The sequence below is a fragment of the Diadema setosum genome, chromosome 12 (genome assembly GCF_964275005.1).
Source record: "Diadema setosum chromosome 12, eeDiaSeto1, whole genome shotgun sequence".
Taxonomy (NCBI): domain Eukaryota; kingdom Metazoa; phylum Echinodermata; class Echinoidea; order Diadematoida; family Diadematidae; genus Diadema; species Diadema setosum.
Window position 1 is genome coordinate 36,602,734 of NC_092696.1, and position 23,115 is coordinate 36,625,848.

The 23,115-nt window shown below is 38.7% G+C and overlaps 1 protein-coding gene across 1 annotated transcript; it reads left to right on the top strand.

Annotated features, from left to right (window-relative positions):
• The first annotated feature begins 1,040 nt into the window (after window positions 1-1,040).
• Window positions 1,041-22,804, top strand: LOC140235671 (uncharacterized). The gene is made up of 7 exons (XM_072315689.1): window positions 1,041-1,229; window positions 2,288-2,389; window positions 2,988-3,080; window positions 4,301-4,936; window positions 5,129-5,209; window positions 20,790-21,039; window positions 21,953-22,804. The coding sequence occupies exons 1-7, from the start codon at window positions 1,124-1,126 to the stop codon at window positions 22,536-22,538; spliced, it is 1,854 nt and encodes a 617-aa protein (XP_072171790.1). The 5' UTR covers window positions 1,041-1,123; the 3' UTR covers window positions 22,539-22,804.
• Window positions 22,805-23,115: the final 311 nt, after the last annotated feature.

A 23,115-nucleotide genomic window follows, 5' to 3' on the forward strand; every position in this document is an offset into this window, starting at 1 on the left:
GTGATGGCACTAGGTGAGGGCTTCAAAACTTCTACACAGAATTTTGACCTTTGACTTCTTTGACCTTTGACCTTGATTTTTTACCTATATTGTACATTGGCTACAAAATGCTACTCCTTCGCCATTTCTAACCCGATTTCGATTCCGTTTGCTTTATGTGATGGCACTAGGTGAGGGCTTCAAAACTTCTACACAGAATTTTGACCTTTGACTTCTTTGACCTTTGACCTTGATTTTTTGACCTATATTGTACATTTTGCTACAAAATGCTACTCCTTCGCCATTTCTAACCCGATTTTGATTCCGTTTGCTTTATGTGATGGCACTAGGTGAGGGCTTCAAAACTTCTACACAGAATTTTGACCTTTGACTTCTTTGACCTTTGACCTTGTTTTTTGACCTATATTGTACATTGGCTACAAAATGCTACTCCTTCGCCATTTCTAACCCGATTTTGATTCCGTTTGCTTTTTGTGATGGCACTAGGTGAGGGCTTCAAAACTTCTACACAGAATTTTGACCTTTGACTTCTTTGACCTTTGACCTTGATTTTTTACCGATATTGTACATTTTGCTACTAAATGCTACTTCCGGCGGGGACATATTTTACGCACCGCGTAATTTCTACTTTTCCTTGTTGTTTTACAAAAAGGTGACATAATTTAAATTCCACAGAAACCATGATAAGATTCTGAGGCCAGCCCTAGCTGCAAGCAAACTAAATTGCCCACACAGCAATGCACTGTTAAGACACAGGCAGTGATCTGAGTGCAGATGAGCAGATGTATTGCTCAGTAGTATGCTACCCACTGAAAAATGAAGTTGGTCCTTAAAGCAAAATAAGAGACTGGTCACATGATAACTCTCAGCTAATCAATTGATTATGATCCATATATCACCATGATAGTACATACATACTTAATACACACTGCCACAGAACTTTTAAGAGGAACAATGGCACCATGTTGCCCTGAAGAAAACTTGTTATCATTTTGTCTGGAATCTCCCATCTCTTCTACTAGACCAGGACCCAGTGAAGTGGTCCAGAGAAGAGGTCCACGCATGGCTGAAATGGTGTCAGGAAGAATTTTCCCTGGATAATGTCAATGCCGACAAGTTCAGCATGAACGGGAAAGCTCTCTGTCTGATGCCGATGCAGGCTTTCAGGGACCGGGCCCCTGAGTGTGGAGATATCCTCTATGAACTCTTCCAGAAACTATTTCGCAAAGGTAAACTGAATTTTCTTTGCGTACTGTAAAACCAGAAATATTTTGCCTGCATGAAACATCTGTGAATTTTGCGAGAGCCAAGATTTGCGAAAGTAAAATATACAAGTGAGAAAAGTTTTGTTTACACAATGCATTCAGTGGCCTTTTAACTGTGGGCAAAACTGTAAAGGGTGAAATATTAGGGTATGAAAATTCTAAATTGCTGAACTCAAAAGTCAAAAGAGTTGAACTCATGTATGGTATACTTGGAGGTTGAACCCCATAGAGAAATCAACACAGTACAACTCAGGGGAGATATCATTAAAAAATGAATAAAATCTCTGAAATAGAAAGAACTTCTAACAATCAAAAGGAGCTAGACAAAAAGAGAACTGATCTGAAGAAAAATTAATTCTGAGGAGCTATTAAAGCCCAACTGAATTTTGTTCAGCACAATGGTAGTCATCTCAAAGTGCTGATGCAAAAAAGAACACTTCACTTGCCACTTCTTTTTAGAATGTTTGAGCCACATGATGCATTGCTAACAAACATCATGAGTACCCCCTTCCATTGGGTTTCATTTTCATTTTTGATTGGTGTTTGTATTGTTGCTGTATATCAAAGTTTATTGTATTAAAAAGAAATGAACATATGTACAGACTTGTGGCAAAGCAGCCTTTGGTTGAGGCAAGTGCTTGTGTGGAAGTGGAAATGCAAATGCAAATGCAAATGGAATGAAATGAAATGAAATGAAATGAAGCGAAATGAAGCGAAATGAAATGAAATGTAATGAAATGAAGCGAAATGAAATGAAATGAAATGAAATGAAGCGAAATGACATGAAATAAAGCAAAATGAAATGAAGCAAAATGAAATGAAATGAAGCGAAATGAAATGAAATAAAATGAAATGAAATGAAGAAATGAAATGACTCTTTCTCACACATTGTCATATAGTGCAGATTTTATCACTCCAGTGGCGAGAGGGAGGCTGAAGCAAGTGCTTACGTGAAAAATGACATTGAAAATGGAAATGGAATGAAATGAAATGAAATGACTCTTTCTCACACATTGTCATAGAGTGCAGATTTTATCACTCCAGTGGTGAGAGGGACCAAGGCAGACAGAGGTCCTCTCCAGACAACCAGCCATACTACGACGGAAGTAAAGGTAGCAGGACAGGTGAGGGAGCCTTTCATATATTTTTTAATGATTATTATTACAAAGGAGACATCTCTGTTTTCTGATGATTTGGATGGAGAAGACACTATAAATACAATTGTAGCTGTACTCTGCAAGACAACCCCACCAACATGCCGTGCATACAAGTATGTAATTTGCATATCATGAGGTAATTACATTTGTATGTACCACTTCATCATGATGGATAATGTAAAGAGTGAGCTCGTGACTTGCCTTAAATTAGTTTTGCATATGTAAATCGTGATTGACCATGTCTCCCTTTAATACAAGCTTTCCAACATAATGCTCATAATATGAGACAGATATCAATTCATGTCCCGAGAATACTTGGGCAGGTGTCTGTTGGAAATGCGTGTTGTACCAAAATTAGTCCGTCCTCAATGGGTTAAAAGCATGTGATATACACCGTGTGTCCTGTCATATTAAAAGAGAGTGATGCTTTTGCACACGAGGGCAGCATTTTTTGCTACAAACTATGATTTCAATTTTTATATTCTTCCTCCACCCCCATTATTTTTTGTGTATGGGTTATGAAAACTTGGTAGATTATTCACCCTGATTCTCTTTTTGCCCACAGACCAGCTACGATTGGAAGGCATGTACCATGGCAACACTGCTCAGACATCAACCAGCTCAAGCCCTCGACTCCCAATAGACCTCTCTGCCCCAGGTCATTCACCTTTAACCTTCACTCCACTTGCTGTTAACCCTTTCCATGCCAGGGGAGGCCTTTCTATTAACCTTCTCCTTGTCAGTGTCTTTGAAAAGTGTTTACTAGGCGGTTACGGGATTTTCTGTACCTATTTGCACTCACTGCAAACAGAGGGTTAATCACCAAAGATCTGAACTTTATATGTCATAGTTATCTAACTGATAAGCTATCAGGTTTAATTGGCATCAATGTAGGAATGATTCGTATCTTCCGGTCTTACGGTGGCTACATTGACAACCTGAAATTGAAGCTTGAATGTTTTTGCACTGAAGGTGTTATTCACAAATACAAAATGAAATTAGTATGTGAGGTTGATATGATATATTCCTATTCTAAAGGTTGAGTGCAGCAACATGATGAAACCAAAATAGTGTGTTTTCAAATCAGGAGCTTGAATGAGTCTAAACTCTGGGAGGACACTTTGTGTGAAAGATGAGCCATTTTCCAGTGATGTCATCTGATGCTGTGTTTGCCAAATATTTGCAAGCAGTATATTTCATACGGGTCTAGGGCAATTACCCCCTGGGCAATTACCCCGGACCCTTCCCCTGTCCCTAGTCCTAATCCTAATCCTGAAACTAATCCTAACCATAACCCAAACTCCTAACACTAAACCCAACCCTAACCCTAATCTTAACTCTAACCTTGCCACTAACCAGTATTTAGCCGGGGGGTAATTGCCCTCTGGGGGTAATTGCCCGGATACGATTTCATACACCTAAAATTAAATCTGAGATCCACAATAACTAGAAAAGATAAGGATCACCATTTTCCAAGAAACAAATTCCACCTAGGAGAAATAAACCTTGCATATTTGTGATGAGAGGCAATGTTTTAATGTTTTAATATTTCAAATTTCAATGACATGCTGTAAACAAAATAAGGAATGTTCGCTTGCATTTTAATTTCGTGAATTTCGCGAGAGCCAAGATTCGCGAGATTAAAATGCACGCAAAAGTTCAGCACACCTACACCATATGCACGGAATGCCAGCGACAATTTGCGAAAATTTCATGCCATGAAAAAGGCTGTTGGCTCCAGTTCACGAAAATTAATGCTGCGAATATCATGTTTTACCGTATGCAGTATACATCAAAGGTATTGGGAGTTTCAAAGAGCCCTCAGCTTTCTCTGACACATTAACTCATGTTGGTATCTGATGGTATTCATCTTCACAGACAAATCCAGCACGCCTTGTAGTGATTCAGGCCACAGCTCACCTGATATGGCAGAAGACCTCCGCCTCCCGAACACGACATCGGCATCGACAGCGACGTCCACTCACATCAGGCGGCACAATGCCCCGCCCATGATCACTCTCACACCAACAAGCCGGGCCTCGAAGATGCGTATTTACGACAAGCACATGCGCATATTGGGATGGAAGAATCTGCAAGACGCCCATGAGTCGGCCATGGATGATGACGTACCGGCGTCGCCAACGAAGCGGGTCAGGTACGACTACCCGATGCACCAGCATAGCACCGCCTCAACCCCAGCTTCCATCTTTCCACAGCTCAACGGACACATAGAGCTGAGGCACCGAACAGACGGGCTCCAACAGGACCGACACTCAGAGGGACTGCATCCCATGACGGCCTCCCGTCTCTTGGTGCGTAGGATGAGTTCGGACGACGGCTCTACCGCGCACGGATCATCGGCGAGCTACTTGACAGATCGCGCTGGACCGATAGGCGTGGCTTACCACCAGGGTGCAGCTGTCCATGTACCTTGCACCATTCCAAGTCTAGCCGGAGATTCAGCTGTGATATCAAGACTACAGCATAGACGGAACAGCACGGGAGGAACAGAGGGTAAATATGATTGTGGGTTTTTTTCCCCCTTTTCTCTCCCCAGAATGTAAGCTATTTCAAAAGCTTCTTTTATTAAACACCTGAGACAGCAATAAACTATATTCTACAAGAGACTAGCACATTTGTAATCAGTATGCATGCTGGACATGATGAAAAATTTATAAACTTACCTCCATCTTTGCTGCAATGCAGGGTTACCACGGCGACGGAGTGTAGACTTGGATGATGTTTTCCTCATGGATGATGATGCCTTTGAGACGAGGAAAGCTGCAGGTAATTCATCTCTGATTTTTTGTTTATGTGTCTGTCTTTATTTTCTTTGTCTTTCTTACACTTTTTTACTTCATCTCTTTCCCTATTTATCTCTATCTCTTCCAGTATTCCACCTCTCTGTCTGCCTGTCTGTCTGTATCTATCTATCTCTTTATCTATCTCTCTATTAATTTTTATCTATCTATCCCTCCATCTATCTCTCCCTTTCTATCTCTCTCTCTCTCTGTCTATTCTTCTGTCTCTATCAATCTACCTACCTATCTATCTCTCTATTTATCTACATATCTACCTATCTATCTATTTATCTACGTATCTATCTATCTATCTATCTATCTACTTATCTATCTATCTATCTATTTATCTACATATCTATCTATCTATCTGTCTATCTATTTATTTATCTATGTATCTATCTATCTATCTATCTATCTACTTCTCTATCTATCTATCTATCTATTTATCTACGTATCTATCTATCTATCTATCTATCTATCTACTTATCTATCTATCTATCTATTTATCTACTTATCTATCTATCTATATATCACTATCTCTATTTGTCTCCTGTCTGTCCCTCACTGTTTTAACTGTAAACTGTATTTAACTGGTAAATGTCATGGGACAGTTTAAGGGGAAAAAAAAATGAACAGTATTTATAATACAGAAGACCACAAGTCAATGTCCGACAAGTCAATTATATCCGACAAGTTCAGAGAAATCAGCCTATCAGACTAAAGAATTTCTCAAAACTTGTCGGATATAATTGACTTGTCAGATATTTTATCCGACAAGTTCCTTCATGAAACACCCCCCAGATCTCCTCTCATTGCAGAAGAAACTCAAAAGTGAGGAGATTTTCTCAAATTTTTGTCACCTCTAATTTGAAGGGTCTGATGATTTGAAGACTACAGCCTTTACGTCCAGAGACTTTTTATGTTTTTCTCTATAGCAAAGCCAGACAGATATATTTATAGCTCATGCCGGTGGGGAGTTTACCAGAAGTCGTGTTTGTGTGAAACCGAAAGTCATTGTGCTTTCTCGGTAAAGGGGAAACTTTGGCGGAAAGGATGTCCAGCCAAGATTGAGTTTCACATCGCGGATTAGTTTTGAGAGTGCGGAAACATCCAGCGAGCTAGGGATGTCATTCTTTGAGGGGAAGTTTTACTGGTGTACGTAATATACCAAATTGTTCTACTTTGTCATGAGATGTACATGTATAGGCATGTGTATTGTATTTTTCTTGTGTGCTCATTGTATGGCAGAAGTCTATAAAATATTTTTGGCATGCTATCCAAATTATGTAGAATAGAGTAGATGTAACAAAGTGAACATTTATTTTTGTATTTAATGTCTGTGATTAATAAATGCAGAACATGCAGCATACCCCTAGATGTCGTTGTGTTTTGCCCAACATTCTTTTGCTGCTTATTGTACACGTCTCATGGCGAAGTGGTGACCCATTTTCAGTAAATCAAATAGTTTTTGAAAGACCAGTGAATAATAAATATTAAAGGACAAGTTCACCTTCATTAACATAAGGATTGAGAGAATGCAGCAATATTAGTAGAACACATCTTTGACAGTTTGAGGAAAATCGGGCAATCCGTTCATGAGTTATGAATTTTTGAAGTTTTTATTTAGTCACCGCTGGATGAGAAGACTACTGCAGTGTATGATGTCACATGCGTACAACAATATAAGGAAAATATAAAGAGAATTTCACAAAATTTCCTCTTTTGAAAAAAGTACACATTCCCTTGACTCATTACTGACATATATGTTATGGGTAATATTATTCCCATTGCCTTTAGAAAGAGGCAAGTCAAGTGCTCTTTTATTATGCGAAAAAAGTGAAAATATGTTGAATTTTCTCTACATTTTCTTTATACTGTTGTACTCATATGACATCACGCGCAATAGTAGTCTCCTCATCCAGTGGTTCCAACACAAAAATTTTACAAATTCATAACTTTTGCATCAATTGTCCAATTTTCCTCAAACTTTCACTGATGTGTTCTACTAATATTGCTGCATTCTCTTAATCCTTATGTTAATGAAGGTGAACTTGTCCTTTAAATTTTTTCTTTCCTTTGTTTGGTTTTGCTTTGTTTTGTGTTTTGTGAAGAACATCACATACATGGGCAGTGTAATTGCCTGTGCTATGTGAGCTGATGAATATCAATACACACATATATGTGACCCACTACAACAAAAGAATCCGAAATTCGGGGAGGACAATTTTCTGAAAACTGCATGATTTTATTCCCTGATCTTCTACTTTAATTTCATTTATAGCACAACTCATAAAAGTGCTACAGAGATATTTTTTAATTTTTTTTTTATTAGCGCATGTCAAGTGTTGAAGAAATTAGTGTTTCGAGAAAAGCGCCTTCAAAGTTATCCCTCCGACGCTATCAAGATCAAGGGGAGGCGAGACAGTTTTCACCGCTTGACAAAAGAAGCTAGGCTCCTAGCAACCTCTGCAATGTTCATTCAAGCTTAGCGCCAGCGGTCTACGCACGACCAATCAGTAATCAGGATGCCACGCACTGACCAATAAGATCACTCCCTCGTTGCTAGGGGCGGAGCCTAGCTGCGGCGGTAAATCCAAATCTTCGGACACGTTTCTGTTACGTTGAAAGTCGGAAAATCATAGCTCAGAAAAACGCTGATTTCTTGCCTTTCCTTTGATCACTTAGCTTCGAAATTTCAGCAGATGATAGATAAACCATTAGAGTACAGAATTATACCAAAAACAGAAATCCGATTGTCTTGACCAATTTTGATGATGTGACATCAAACTCAATATTTTCGGCTCAGACGTCAGCGACTTTAGGATATTTTTTGTCGTAGCGGGTCACATATAAGTTAATAGTGTTCAACTCATTAATGGAGCCACTCTGTATAAAAAAGAAGACTAATAAATACATAAATGAATAAATACATAAATGAATAAATAAACAGCAAGTTAGAATATTGATTTGTGAACACTGAAGAAGTCTAGATGATATTTGTGGACTCGAATTTTCATTCAGTTTTGTTCTTAAAATGTGCTTCCTAAAATGGGCGAGTTAGAAGAATGATTATTCATATATGTGGCATAAAATGTGGGTCTGAATGGAGTAGACTACAATCTGGGCTGCAACAAATTATAATGAGATTCCAAGACAAGATTCTAAGAAATCCCGGGATAGAAGAGTTGTTTGTCGCAGATCCATGCACCGGCACACCCCAGGGTAGGGTTTGAGGTTTGTATTAAGCAGCAATACGGCATGTCCTGTGCTGAAAATCAACACGTAAGCTCTCGCCGTGAGCTTCCCCTTTTTCCATCCTAGACTCGTGGATCCTGCTTGGCATTGTACCAGTCTTCTGTTTACACCCTGATTTTTTTTTTTTTTTTTTAGTATGAAAAAAAAAAAAAGCGCTGAAGAGCAGAAACATATACAACAGTTCAAAATCTACATTGAAAAGTATACATTACAGTCAACACAAATCCCGGAACACTGTACACGCCGTATATTGTAGATAGCAAGTCTTGTTTTTCCACAAATTGGGACTTCCCAGTACTTTCACAAGTCCCAACAATTTGGCGAGTGGTTGAATTCACAATCTTGGATTGCAGTAGCGAATGGAGTAATGTATATGCCTGCTCATCAAGTTCATGGCGGGATCAGAGCTAATATTTTTGCATGTTGTTGAATTTGTGAATAGCACCCGACTCTCAAAATTCGCAAAAATAAAACTCAGCGAAATATACGACATACACAGTAGTTCACGCTTTGACGGGCTAGCCATTAGTTCAGCTGTCAAGTCACATTTCAGTGGATTGCTGCTATTTTCCCAGGATTATAACTTTTACTATTCCGTGTTAATGTTTCTTACAGTAATAGAAATTAAATAGAGTATTTACAATGTTGCACACAGTCAAATGAGCACCGTTCTTTAACCCTAACTTACCTGGGGGGGGGGGGCCATAATGGCCCCCCCCTCGACAAATTCCGCGACCATTCCGCCGCGCAAAATTTTTTGACCGCGCCGCTCACTGACTTTTTACTTTCAAGTCTCGCGCAACTTTTGAGACCAAATTTGTCGCGACCGGGCATACCGTTCCGAAGCCACGCCCCTTCAAAAAATGTTCGTCCACCCCAAAATTGCTCAAAAACGTGATTTTGTGTACAAAGTCAATACAAATTGTGTTTTTTCAATTAATTCATATAAAGATTCATATTTTTAATTTTAATGGCTGAAATAAATGTATTTTAGTATAGCTATGCTTCTAAAGATGTGTATGACAAATTCTGCTGAAAAAAACAACAAAAACAAAAGTTCGAAAAAACAAAGAAATACATTAAAAAATGATAAAACAATAGAAAACATAGGAAATTAATTTTGATACTGATTTTCTTTTTACGTACAAATGTTCGGAATGTCACTAGGAAAATTTAAAACAAAAATCAGCATTCCATAAGCTTTTATAAGCCAATTATAGACGAAAATGAGTTTTTTTGCATATATTTGCATAATTAATTAATTTAAAATAAAAACTGCAAATTTTTTGAAAATTGAACTTAACAGTCTTGTAGATTACATCCGGCTTTATGTTCATGCAAAATTTTGCGGCGATCGCGCGATCAACGGCCGAGATCTGAAGGGGGGGCCATAATGGCCCCCCCCCCCCCCCAGGAATTCAAGCTTGCTAAATAGCCCAGGTAAGTTAGGGTTAACCCGTTGAGGACGAGTCCCGAGTATACTCGGGCAGTTGTCTATGGGAGATGCGTGTTGTAGCAAAATCAGTCCGTCCTCAACGGGTTAAGAGGAAATCCGATCCAAATATAAGTTAGTCTGATAAAAAGGAGTAAAATCTCATGAGTTTAATGGTAAAAATTTGACTGAAATTGGATGAAAAATAAGAAAGTTTTGACATTTTGAGTTTTGCTAGTTTCTGCAAAAGAGTTCTTGTACAGTGGATATGAATATGCAAATACAGTAAGTAAGCTAACCATGTCATAACCTCACAATTTTCCATTGATTGTGTACAAAAAAAATGAAGATTCAGTGTCTCTGTCACTGCAGTCTGTAAACATGGTGTTATTCCTGGTTGAATAACTTCAGAATATTTAGTGATCAGTTATCTATACGAGGATTTGAGCCCTGGGCATTATTGCATTTGAGTGAAAAACTGGAAATATCAAAATTTCATGTACAAACTATATGGCAAGTTGTGAGGGGATGACATGCTCACTTTTCCATTTGCATATTCATATTGATCATTCAAGAACTGTTTCCTGAATAAAAAGCAAAATTTCAAAATGTCATAACTTCCTTTTTTTCATCCATTTTCGATCAAAATTGTACCATTGAACTCGTAATACTTTACTCTTTCTTATCAAACTAACTTATATTTGGACTGGATTTCCCCTTTGAGAGATCACATTTTATCTGCCATAAGAACATGGGCCTTCATTTACATTTTGCTAAAACTCATTTTGCTAAAACTCATCTTCTCTGCACAATGTACCTGTAAGTACTTTCAGAGTTTACATATATCCATTACATAATGTGACATTAATGCTATACCTTCTGAAATTTAAGACCAGAAATCATTTCAACCAAAAAATTTTGGTGACCTTGACTCTTGACCTGTCATTTCATTCAACAAAAATGTTGATTCATTTCTATACTAGAGTTATGTCTCAAAAATAACATCTTTACCCCAAATTGCCTGCACAGTTACCTTTGACAATGACCTTTGACCTGTCACTGATATCATGTTCATTATGTAAATTTATCATGACCCTTTCCACCAACTCACACCATCACTAGACATTCTTTAGATAGCTGAAATAATTGTTTGGAAATTATGTCTTCCTCTTTTCTTTTCTTTTCTTTTCTTTTCTTTTTTTGATTTCTTGATTTTTTTTTTTTTTTTTTTTTTTTTTTTTTTAGAGAAGATACAGTGACCTTGTCCTTTGACCCCACACTACAATCATTTCAAGGCAATCATACTTTCACTGGACATTCCTAGATAAGTTCTGCTAAAAAAAAAAAAAAAAAAAAAAAAAATCCCCATCACTGATTACGGATTACTGAATGTTGATAAAAAGAGTGTGGCACGTGAAGCTTCCTTAGGTGCTCGAGTATGTAAAGGGTTGAAATAGCGTAAAGATGTGTAAATTTATCTAAAAAAAATTGTAGGCAAAATTATGAACCCAAATGTTTTTGAGGCATGTTCGGGTGATAGATATATGCAGCCGTGTTTTCAGTTGCATTTAGAAACGCCGATTTGAGACGGCAAGAGTGTCACTGTATGATCTCACAATACCTTTCATTTGTCATCATCACATATTTTTTTCTTCAGTAAAGAAGGTTGACCTGCAAAAACAAGAGTAACGAGATATGAAACTCGTCACACTGAAGACGAGTTAGGTGATACGCTGGGGGTCATCAGATGTCGGTCATCCGTGATCGACAAAGAAAAGAATGTAATATAGCACCTTGAAGTTATAATGAGATACTTAGTTGAACTTTTTTAGGCCTACATTATTCAGATCACATTTGCCGCGGCCGCGGCCAACCTCAATTGCGAGGCCGAACCCCGCAAGTTAGTCCGTTTACACTGCCGGGCTCGGCCGCGCTTTTAATTCAAACCTTTCAATATTTTGTCGTAGTGGCGCTCTACTTGTAAACAAACGCAATTTGGTATTGTCTGGTTTTCAGATCCTTTGCCAACTGAATTCCGTGGCGACAAAGTCGCCGTTCGGGCAAAGGCCTTTGCCGAAGGAGAAAATCCTTTGCAGGACAAAACTACCTTAAACTATACTAGTTTTCGACGTTGAAGTGGTTAATATCCTGAATAGCGAAATAGTACAGGCTAGGGTTTGGAAACCAGACTAAAATTGGCCGCGCATTTAGCCCAGTTTGCGTTTAATACACTGAGAAAAAGGCCGGGCGCGACCGCGGCTCGGCCGCGGCCGAGACCACCTCCAGAGCGTGGCCTAATGCGAGGCCAATTTTGGCCCCGCATTGGGCCTTTTGCGCATTTACACCGAAATGAAGGTGGGCTCGGCGCGGCCGAGCCGCGGACGAGCCTCGCACTGTAAACGGGGTCCAAGTGATCCTCGACACGTACAACTAAAACATGACAATTAAGTGTTTATAACCATCTTGGCTTTAACAGTGGCCTTTTAAAACATGACCTTTGACCATTATGACTCCCTCTAATCTTGCTATCATAATGATTCTTTCAGAGAGCTCTTACAGCTATGTACAAGCCTGTGAGATTTACCAGCAGTAAAACCAATGAAGCCTCCGATACAAAACAAGGGATATTGAGCAAGTGAGTCTGTTTACATGAGAATGTGATTTATCCTGGACGAAAGTGATGCCTCAATTAAAGAGAAAAGGGCAAAAGAAAAACGGGCCAAACGTACGGCTCCAGCGAAAGAGACATCGCCTTTAACCATGTAACTATAGGTCTCCTCCAACTAAGAGTACACTTTGAACGTAAGCTTATTACGTGAATGATAATTTATGACGATCTCACGTGATCGACACACATTCAAAGGGGACAGTTAGAAGTGGAAGGAGTGCTTAATCGTGTCATTAATTCCTAATCAATGACACCACTACTATAGGCATATCATAATTTCTCATCTAAAATCAATGGCCTATAGGACTCATGCACCATTACTTGTATCGTGCATAAACTTTGTTTTTTAAGCTTTGAGTGAAACGTGTCATAACATAATTCTGTAATTCCATCAGCAGTGATTGACATAATAAAGAAGAGAGATATATCACCGTATTGAACGCTTAGAACCTAACGGGGGGGGGGGGGGGGGTATTATAGCATGATACTCGGTTCTTTTCTGCCCAGATGCCAACAACACCCATCACCCACGGCCACGCATAGAGAAACAGCCATGGCGAAAATAAAACTTTGCTTTCTCATAGGCAGAATGACACAGAACCCCGTCAAACACACTTCACTTTTATTGGCAGGGATGGACATGAAAAAATTCATTACTAATACTAAACAGCGTATGCATTCCATTCATGTGGCGCGAGATACCTCTATAGCAACATAAAGCCTGTCTTCAACTCCGTTGATCGAACAATGACAACCTGAAATTTCAAAGAGATGAGCGAGACGCTATATACACCTGGCCTAGAGTTAATCTATATTCAGTTCTCATTCCTACTTCAAGTTGGGTTATGTTATTGTAATCATTCCCATCTGCAGTATAACAAAACCAAAGTGAGGGAAAAGGGGAGAGAAAAACGAAAGGTGGCGGAAGTAAAACTGCATGCACAACTGCAATCCATATCATTGCGTGTGACATGTGAAGCAAATGTATTAGTTGTTATAGCAGTGTTTTATGAGCATAAACAGGCAAATAGACAGACAATGTCAAATATAAAAACCATCAATTTAATGTCAGAGAAGATGGTAAACAAGATGCATTGAAACTGTAACTAAATCGCTGCTCGGTCACGGAACGTCCAACTTTATATTCAACCAAAAAACATGTTAGGGGAAAGAAACAAATTTAGATATAACATTCTTAAATTAAAAACAAGAAAAAGAAAATGTCCACGTCAGGATTAAAAAAAAAAAAAAACGCCGCACGAACATGCATTATATTCTAGATGGGAATACGGTCTTGATGCAAAGGTCCAATGATTGTCTCATTACTTTAAAAGCAATCTATGGTTCCCTTACCATCACCAGTACCACACCACAATGACGTCTCTAAAATCAATGGTAGCACATTTATCATTGCATCGTGCATTAACTCCCTTTTCCTTAACTACCAATGGAACGTGTCATATTATATTGTGTATTTCGATCAGTAGTGATTGACTTTAAAGAAGAAAGATAATGCAAAAAATTGAACGCTTACCACATTGCTTATAGGGCTATTCCAGTTTGGTACTCATCTGTTCTATTCTCCCAGATGCCAACAACATAATATCACCTATGGCTAAACTAGTGAAACAGCCATGACGAAAATAAACGACAGAGAACCCCGTCATAATCACTACACTTGGAAAGGTGTTGCCCGAAATTCCTCATTATGAAGCAATATCAAGTCACTTCCTTCCCTGCCTGTCTTTAACTCCGTTATTTGGTCAAACAATAACCGACAACCTGGAATTCCAAAGAGATACAAAGCGAGACGCCATGCACCTGTCCTGGACTAGAGTTAATTAATTCAGTTCCCATTCCTGTTAGTTATGTAAACGTACACATTCCTAAATATCCTACTACAGTATAACAAGAACAAATGAAGAGAAAAGGAAAGAGAAAACGAATGGTGGCAAGCGGGGTACTGTTTCAAGGGGCAATTTACAACATAACGTGTGACAAAATTAAAGAAGCAAACCCAACCTCCAAACTCCAATACAAAACAAGGGAAATAGAGTAGCTGTGTTCATGACATCAGAGTGAAGCTGAACTGCAGAAAAAAAAAGAAAAAAGAAATAAAAGGAAAAAGTCCTGCGGGACTCGATTAACTTCTCTCCTTCCGGTCGGGCATTATAAACACGCAGCGTGCTAAGCGATTCTGCCTCACGGAAGATCCGAAGATCTTCTGCGAAACTTAAATCTATCTATGGATGCTATACACAACACAAATTTACATTGATATTCAGTTTTTTGGCGATATACGTCAAGTGACTGATAGCGCTATTCAACTTCCCACGAGTGGCCGCGTAGATTCGATCATTATACAGTTGCAAAGATAAATCGGGAATCGTTTCGACCAGATTCCATTCTCATTTTCAGTGATCGACAACGAAAATAATGTTATGTAGCGACTTGAAGTAATATTGAGAAATATTCGTGAAGTCCAATTCTTTATACAGTCCTACATAATTCAGATGGAATTGTTTCTGTCATGCAACCAATTGAAAATTTCGTGTGGTGTCGGCGTGTCCAAGTAAGTTGATTGGAAAGGATATGTGAATGAGTATTTACCAATAGGTCTTTATATTGTAAAAGAAAATCAAACATGGCCATGCGGTCTTTTAAGAGCCATCTTCACTTTAACATTTGTAATTTCAAGTCCAAGTTGACAGTCAAAGCAATGTGGTCTCCAGCACAAAACAAAGGGATATTGTATGTGTGTGTGTGTGTGTGTGTACCTGTGTGTGTGTGTACGTTTACATGAAAACGTGATTTCTACATGGACGAAGGTGAATACTCCATAAAAGAAAAAAAGCAAAAGATGTAAGCATTTTAATTGTTTCGTGCTCTTATGGGGTTCGAACCCGTACGTATGCAACCTCACGTCTCTTGTGACGTCGCCTTTATCCTCTCGGCCATGTACGTCTTGACGAGAAAATGTGAGGAACGTAAGCTTACTATGTGAAAGATAATTCAGGAATCGTTTGGTCCACATTCCATTCTCATTTTCAGTTTTTAGCTGCAAAATTATCAACCTGATGAGGAGATTTGAAAAAAATAAAATGCATGATTACTGCAGCTTATTGTCTGAGCTACCACATACTTAAGTTTCAGAGGAAATGGAGCAAAATCAGCTGAAATAAAGGTGCTTAAACGTTGTCAAGTCAATGCATGGTTTTAAAAAAAATCACCTCCCATAGACATAACACGTCAACTTGTCTGATTTTGAGTCTTTACCTTTAATCATAATTTGAAGTATGATGGTAAGTCTTCTCGAACTAAGAGTGTGGAACGGAAGCTTCTACGTGAAAGATGAATCACGATGATCACCCGTGACCGACACATCTTCAAAGGGATCAGTTATCAGAAGTGGAAGCCCTCGTGCCAAGATAATTATTGTCTCAGCAATTCCAAGGCAATGATACCCTTATATTTAGGTATACCATAATTTCCCTCTGAAATCATTGGTATTATTCATGTACAATTGCTTGCCTTGTCCATAAACTTTGCTTTACAAACTTTCAGTGAAAGGTGTCATAACATAATTCTGTAACTCCATTAGCAGGGATTGACTACATAAATAAAGATATATCAAATTGAACGCTTAGCGCGTATAACTAGGGGGGATTTTAGCCTGATGCTGTGTTATTCACTGCTCAGATACCAACAACACTCATCACCTACGGTTACGTATAGAGAAATAGCAATGACGAAAATAAGGTTTTCCTTTTGTTCGGCAGATAGACACACAACCCCTTTGAACACACTATAATTGACATGGAGGGACATGAAAAAGTTCATTACTACTACTAAACAGTGATGCCTTCTACTCATGTGGCACAAAATACCTCTATAGCAACATAAAACCTGTCTACAATTCCGTTATTGGGTCAAACAATAACAACCTGGAATTTCAAAGAGACGAGCGAGACGCCATACACCTGGCCTAGAGTTGATTTATTCAGTTGCCATTCCTGCTCCAGTTGAGTTATGTAAATTATTTTCCGACCTGTCTTGTGCAGTGTATAACAGGAACAAACGTAGAGAAAAGGAAAGAGAAAACGAAAGGTGGCAAGCGGGGCACTGTATACCAAGGGCAATTTACAACATTACGTATGATAAATGAAGCAAATCCAACCTCCAGCCTCCGACAAAAAAAAAAGGAACTTGAGTGACTGTGTGTCGTGGGGTAATGACATCGGAATGAAGCTGAACTGCCAAAAGAAAAACAAAGAAAGAGAGAGAAAAAAAAAATAATAGCGTCCTGCTGGTCCCGAACATCTCGTCCTAAGGTAGTGCATAATGACCATGCAGCGCGCTAAGCGACTATAAGGCCACACGGCTGTCCCGAAGATTGGATGTGAAATTCATATCTTTATATCATTTACAACATGAAAAAGTTCATTACTACTACTAAACAGTGATGCCTTCCATTCATGTGGCACAAGATACCTCTATAGCAACATAATACCTGTATACAACTCCGATATTGGGTCAAACAATAACAACCTGGAATTTCAAAGAGATGAGCGAGACGCCATACACCTGGACTAGAGTTAATCATATCAGCTCCCATTCCTGCCAGTTATCTAAACGTACATGTTCCTACCTATCCTGTTACAATATAACAAGAACCAATGAAGAGAAAAGGAACGAGCAAACGAAAGGTGGCAAGCGGGACACTGTAACAAGGGGCAATTTACAACATTAAGTGTGACAAAATTAATGAAGCAAACCCAATCTCCAAATCTCCAATACAAAACAAGGGAAATAGAGCAGCCGTGCTCACGGGTTACGTATACTTGATAAAATAATACGATAAATGACATCGGAGTAAAGCTGAACTGCCGAAAAAAAAAAGAAAGAAAGAGAAAACTCCTGCGGGAGTCGAACTTCTCGCCGTCCGGGTATGGAGTTATTAACACCCAGCGCGCTAAGCGATTACGCCACACGGCTATCCTGAAGATCCCATGAGAAACTTAAATATATGATAATACTATCGTGACACTGCTGATTGAGATGGCGCTATTCAACTTCCCACAAGTGGCCGCGTGGATTCGACCAATATACAGTTGCAAAGAACAATCGGGAATCGTTCCGTACAGATTCCGTTCTCATTTTCAGTCTTTAACTACAAAATTGTCGACCTGATGAGGAGATTTGAAAATATAAAATGCATGATGACTGCAGCTTATTGTCTGAGCTACAACATACTTAAGTTTCAGAGGAAATGAAGCAAAATCAGCTGAGGTAAAGGTGCTTAAACGTTGTCAAGTGAATGCATGGTTCTAAAAAAAATCACCTCCCATAGACATAACACGTAAACCTGTCCAATTTTGAGTCTTTACCTTTAATCACAATTACTAGTATGATGACGTCATCATATTTCAAAACCATCACGTGGACTTGAGAGGCAAATGTTCAAAGTACAACATATCTGAATTTGGGATAATATTGAGCTTAAACAACAGAGATACGAGCAAATGAATGTCAGAAACAGTACCTCAAAAAAATCAATTCCACTTTTTTTATTTAAAATGACGATATGATGACGTCATCGCGTTTTCCTGGCAATATTGATACTTGGAATGTTATTTACAATTCATATACTTTTGTAATATGCAATAGAAATATAGGGTCGACGGACGATTTAAAGAGCTATGGCGAAATAAACAAAGACATATTTTTTCACTATATTTGCAGAAAGACGCGCACGCGGAAATTCAACTTTGACGCCAGTGCATTCCTTTGTTATAGGTCGAAATCGATCGGAAATCAATGGATATTGTTACTCAAAGTATCAGGAATCCAAATCAGTCAAAAAAAATGCATTTTCATGTTGCTTACCGGCTCTGCGCGCGAAATTGCGCGGACGGACGCGCACGCGAGAAAATGTTTGAAACGCTTAAAATTGTCTGAAACTTCGAGATTTCCCATTGGGAAGTCGTTTTGAGCCTTTTAAAATTTTGACGCGCGCTTACGCGCGCGTAATGATGACCTGTGTAACTAGCGTTAAAAAGTAAGATAGAGCGTGACCTGAACTTCATGTCCACCGAAAATGATACAGAAATGACATCTAGTTATGAAGTTATGATCGATCCTGTGACAAGGTCCGAAAATCACAAAATGGCGCCTAGATGACGTCATAGATATGTTACTGTAATGAAAACCTTATTGTGGCTAGATTTTGTCATGAGACATGTTGACTGAAAATGTCATGTTATTTCGTAATGTCATTCTTGAGATATTGACGACACAAAATTGTCCAGAAAGAAAGAAGAATAAAAAAAAATAAAGAGAGATTTTGACAATCACAATAGGTGATACGCTGATAGCGTATCACCTAACTATATGGAATCTAACATGCTTCAATAGCTGGAATAGCACTTACCAGGTGTGGCTTTTTGGGGGTATTTCTCTTCATTTCCTTTCTCTTGTTGATATTATTGTTGTTTTGGGGTTTTCTTTTAAGATTCTCCTAGTCATTACCTGTGGCTGAGGTTCTTTGGAATCAAGAACTTCTGAAACTTTATGAAACAGGATATAGGTTAGTTGTAAAACACGGTGCCTCAGGTTACCATCACTTACTGTATTCCGGTAGTGAAACATGATGCAGTAAGTATATATGTAAATAGAGGTATTCCCCATTTTCCACATCACAACTCACCCTATTTGACAACATGAATTTTTACATCACACCCGGTTTCCTAGGAATTGAAACCAATCCTAGACCGGATGTACAAAGTATCTAGATGTAATTGCTGTGCGGTGATATCTGAACAGTTCCTTAGTCACCAAAAGTTGATTTTTTTGTGTGTGTGTGTGTGTGTATGTCTGGAAAGAAATTAAAAGTAATCTACAAGCCAACATTGATCACTCAGTAGTGCATTGTGTGTTTATCTTGTGGGGTTTTTCCTAGATTGGTTTCTTGGGATATATTTCACACACTCCACGAATTCTCGAAAGAGAAATTTTGAAGAGGATGTTATTTGTAGTCTTGATATCATTTGATAATTCAGCGAAGATCAACGTAATGAAATTTTTATTGTCTTCCCCATCCAACTTTTGGTGTATGACTTCATGTTCAATTTGTGACTGTCATTTGCTATGTCATGTATATATTTTGACATAGTTCATGGGATGTGAGATAGAAGGCCTGTGGCTCACGACTGCCCCTCTTGGCAGTCGTGTTTATTGTCACGATCTTCTTTTCCCTTTCTGCTTCATTACTATTCTTTAATTTTATTTCGTTTTTATGTCATTCTGATTCGAAATTGGTTTGGGCCTTTCTACTATGTAGACACGTCTAAAATGCCAAATTGAGCGTAATAATGATGATACTAACAAGTGCTAATAAGTAAAAATGATGAACACTAGAGAAACTCTCTGAGACTTCAGACCAAGTTGTCTGTTCTGTTTAATCAATATGTGAATAAGACCGAAAGTTGTAAAAATTGTTTTTAAAATTGCAAAATCATAGCATTTGAGTGCTGTTCAGTCTGGGGTCATTTTTGAAATATCAGGAAATGGATTGTATGATATTTGATTGTGTGTGGGGTTTTTTAACATAATTTTTTTTTTTCTTTGTATACATTAGTTGTACATTTTACTGAGTTGTAAAAGGAAATGGGTTTGTGTGTAACGTGTGTATGTGTGTGACATTCCTTTATACATATAATATATGTGTCTTTTCTGTCTGTATGTCTGTATGTATGTATGTGTGTATGCACATTTATGTTTATATGTTCATGTGTGTGTATGGGAGAATTTATGTGTGCTAGGGTGTTTACACCCTTGTATTTATGTACAAAGTTTGCATGATGTACAAATATACTCTACATATCCAAACATGTTTTCTTTGTTGTCTATTGTGTAAGTTGTATATCTGCAATAGTTTATTGTTTCTTATTAGTGTGTATATCTATGTATCCACACAGCTGCACATTATATGCACTTACAAACAAACACATATACATTGTGTATTTGAATATGTTCAGAATGTACATTCATGAACCGTTTTGTAAATTGTCATTTTAGCCCGTTGAGAACCGGCTGATATTGCTACGTACAACACTCATTTCCCATAAACACCTGCCAGAGTATACTCGGGACTTATCTTCAACGGGTTAATTGATCATAATTCTATTTTCTTTTTGTGTCTTGGAAACTCAGGAGGAGATTGTCGTCTGCTCTGGGACTTTCTGGTCCAGCTCTTAAAGAACAAGACCTACACTCCCTACATCCGCTGGGAGGACCAGAACCAACGCGTCTTCCGGATCCTAGACCCGGTCCAGATAGCCAACCTGTGGGGTCTGCAGAAAAACAGGACCAACATGACCTACGAGAAGCTCTCGAGGGCGCTGCGCTATTACTACAAGATGGGCATCTTGCAGAAGGAGCAGGGCCAGAAACTGACCTACAGGTGTGTTGGACATGTAGTCCCATGTATGCTATTTCGTGTTGGGAGGGAATGTGAGATTACTAGAACCATGTAGGATTGTACTTCAGTACAGAATACAAAGGATCAGAGAATCTCAGCAAGCTTCATAAGACTGCAAATAGTCCTTTGTGTAATGTCAGATGTTTTACAGAGTGATTTCGTTCAAATGTTTATTAAAGTTCATAATTTGTTAAGTAAATTTTCAGGAACCTCAAAGCAGTAGTTAGGAGGAATTCATTATTGAGAATCATTAGGTAGTGATGTCATACTGAGAGAACAGTGTCCATTGCATGATAGTGTCATGGATGCAAGTGAGATTGTGTATGAACTCTATTAAAGTCACCTCTTACAACTGATGCACATTTTTGTCGCCTTGTGCCAAATGCTGAAGGTCCATGGGAGAATTATTTTGAATCGTGGCTTTTACCAGAATGTAAAAAAAAAAAGGACCTGATGATTTTAGCTAGGACTATCTCTGATGTTGACTCAACTTCATAACTGAGTTTTATGTTCTGTGATGATGTATGGGTACAAGAAAGTTGAAGTTTAATGTAACAATGTATAACGACATACAGTTTTAATATTGTATATTTGCTCAGGGGATCAGCCTCGAAAGGCCAATGGCCTACTGCTGATTTCCTCCACCATTTATTTTAATTGTTATGTCAATCTGGAACACACACTTTTTAACTTTTAACTGTGATTATGTATTTATCCAAAATAATTTTTGGTTTGTATATGTATGTGTTAGAACTGATTGATTGTGTATTTATATGTTTTTACCTGAACTGTGGAAATAAACTGAAACTGAACTGAAACAAAAAAAAAGAAGGCAACACATCAGTGTATTGAGTATCTTTCCTTTTAAATCCCTTCAACATATCTCACACTCAAGGTTTCTACAAGATCCTAAAGACATCGCAAACAGTCAGAGATTTTCAAAGTTGAGTCGTAACAAGGACGCGGCGGACCACCACGACGTTGATAGGTCATCGCCATCGTCGACGTCGCCTCCTGTCCACGCTTTCCCCTCGGCATCATCATCATCCTCCCAGTCTGCCAGTGCTGTGTTATCTTCATCCTCACTGCCAAACTCATCGCTACCCTCATCGCTTCCCTCATCGATCCCGCCATCATCGATTTCCTCTCTCTTGTCCTCCTCAAGTCACGACCAAAGAAACGTCTTCACGAATTCCGGTCTCGTGGCCAGTGACGGCCGGCGCGTCCATGCCGGTAGCCCGTGTCAGAGGTCGCCGCATGCTGCCCCATCCATCTCCACCTCTTCCACCCCGGCAACTCTACCGGACGATCCCGTTGCCTTGGCAACGCATCAGTCTATTGAGGGTGTGTCTATGATGGCCTTGACTTCTCCGTGGCCTACAGGTGGACTTGGGTCAAATGTGGAAGGTCATCCAGTGCAGGGGTTAAAGGTCAAAGAGGAACCAAACAGCAGGTCAAGCTCACCTGGAACACAAACATGAAATTGTATCACATCTAGCCGTTTGACATCAGTCAGCCGCTGTGTAAATAAAATGTTATGTTCTGTACATATCGGGGCAGATAATTTATCCTAGTGTTTGAAACATTACAGCTGACTGTCGTAATTTTGTTGGCCTATGTTGGTCAATATTTTGAGTTACTGTGTATGCACTCATGAGTAAGTTCACCATCACAGCTCCAAAGCGAATGAAACTGAATGATCTCATTTTTTAAACCAAATTTTATTAAGCCTATCTCTGTACACCAAACACAGCATGCCTACTGTTGCATGTATATTCATGTGGACTTATTCTATGTAGCATGTTGAGTCAGACCTGATAAGGCTTTAATACCATGAATTTGCTATGCATGCTCATTGCTGCATAGGTAGCCATAGTAATTTCCCACAACAGCCAAAAATTTCACTTGACAGAACGTGTCAAGAGGGAAATGTTATTCTGCTGCAGAAAAAAAGCAACATTTTGTTAGTTGTTTATGGCTTTATTCATCTCACAATGTGTAGAGGCAGCCTTCATTTATTTTGGGGGTTTTTCTATAAATTATACATTATTTTTCATT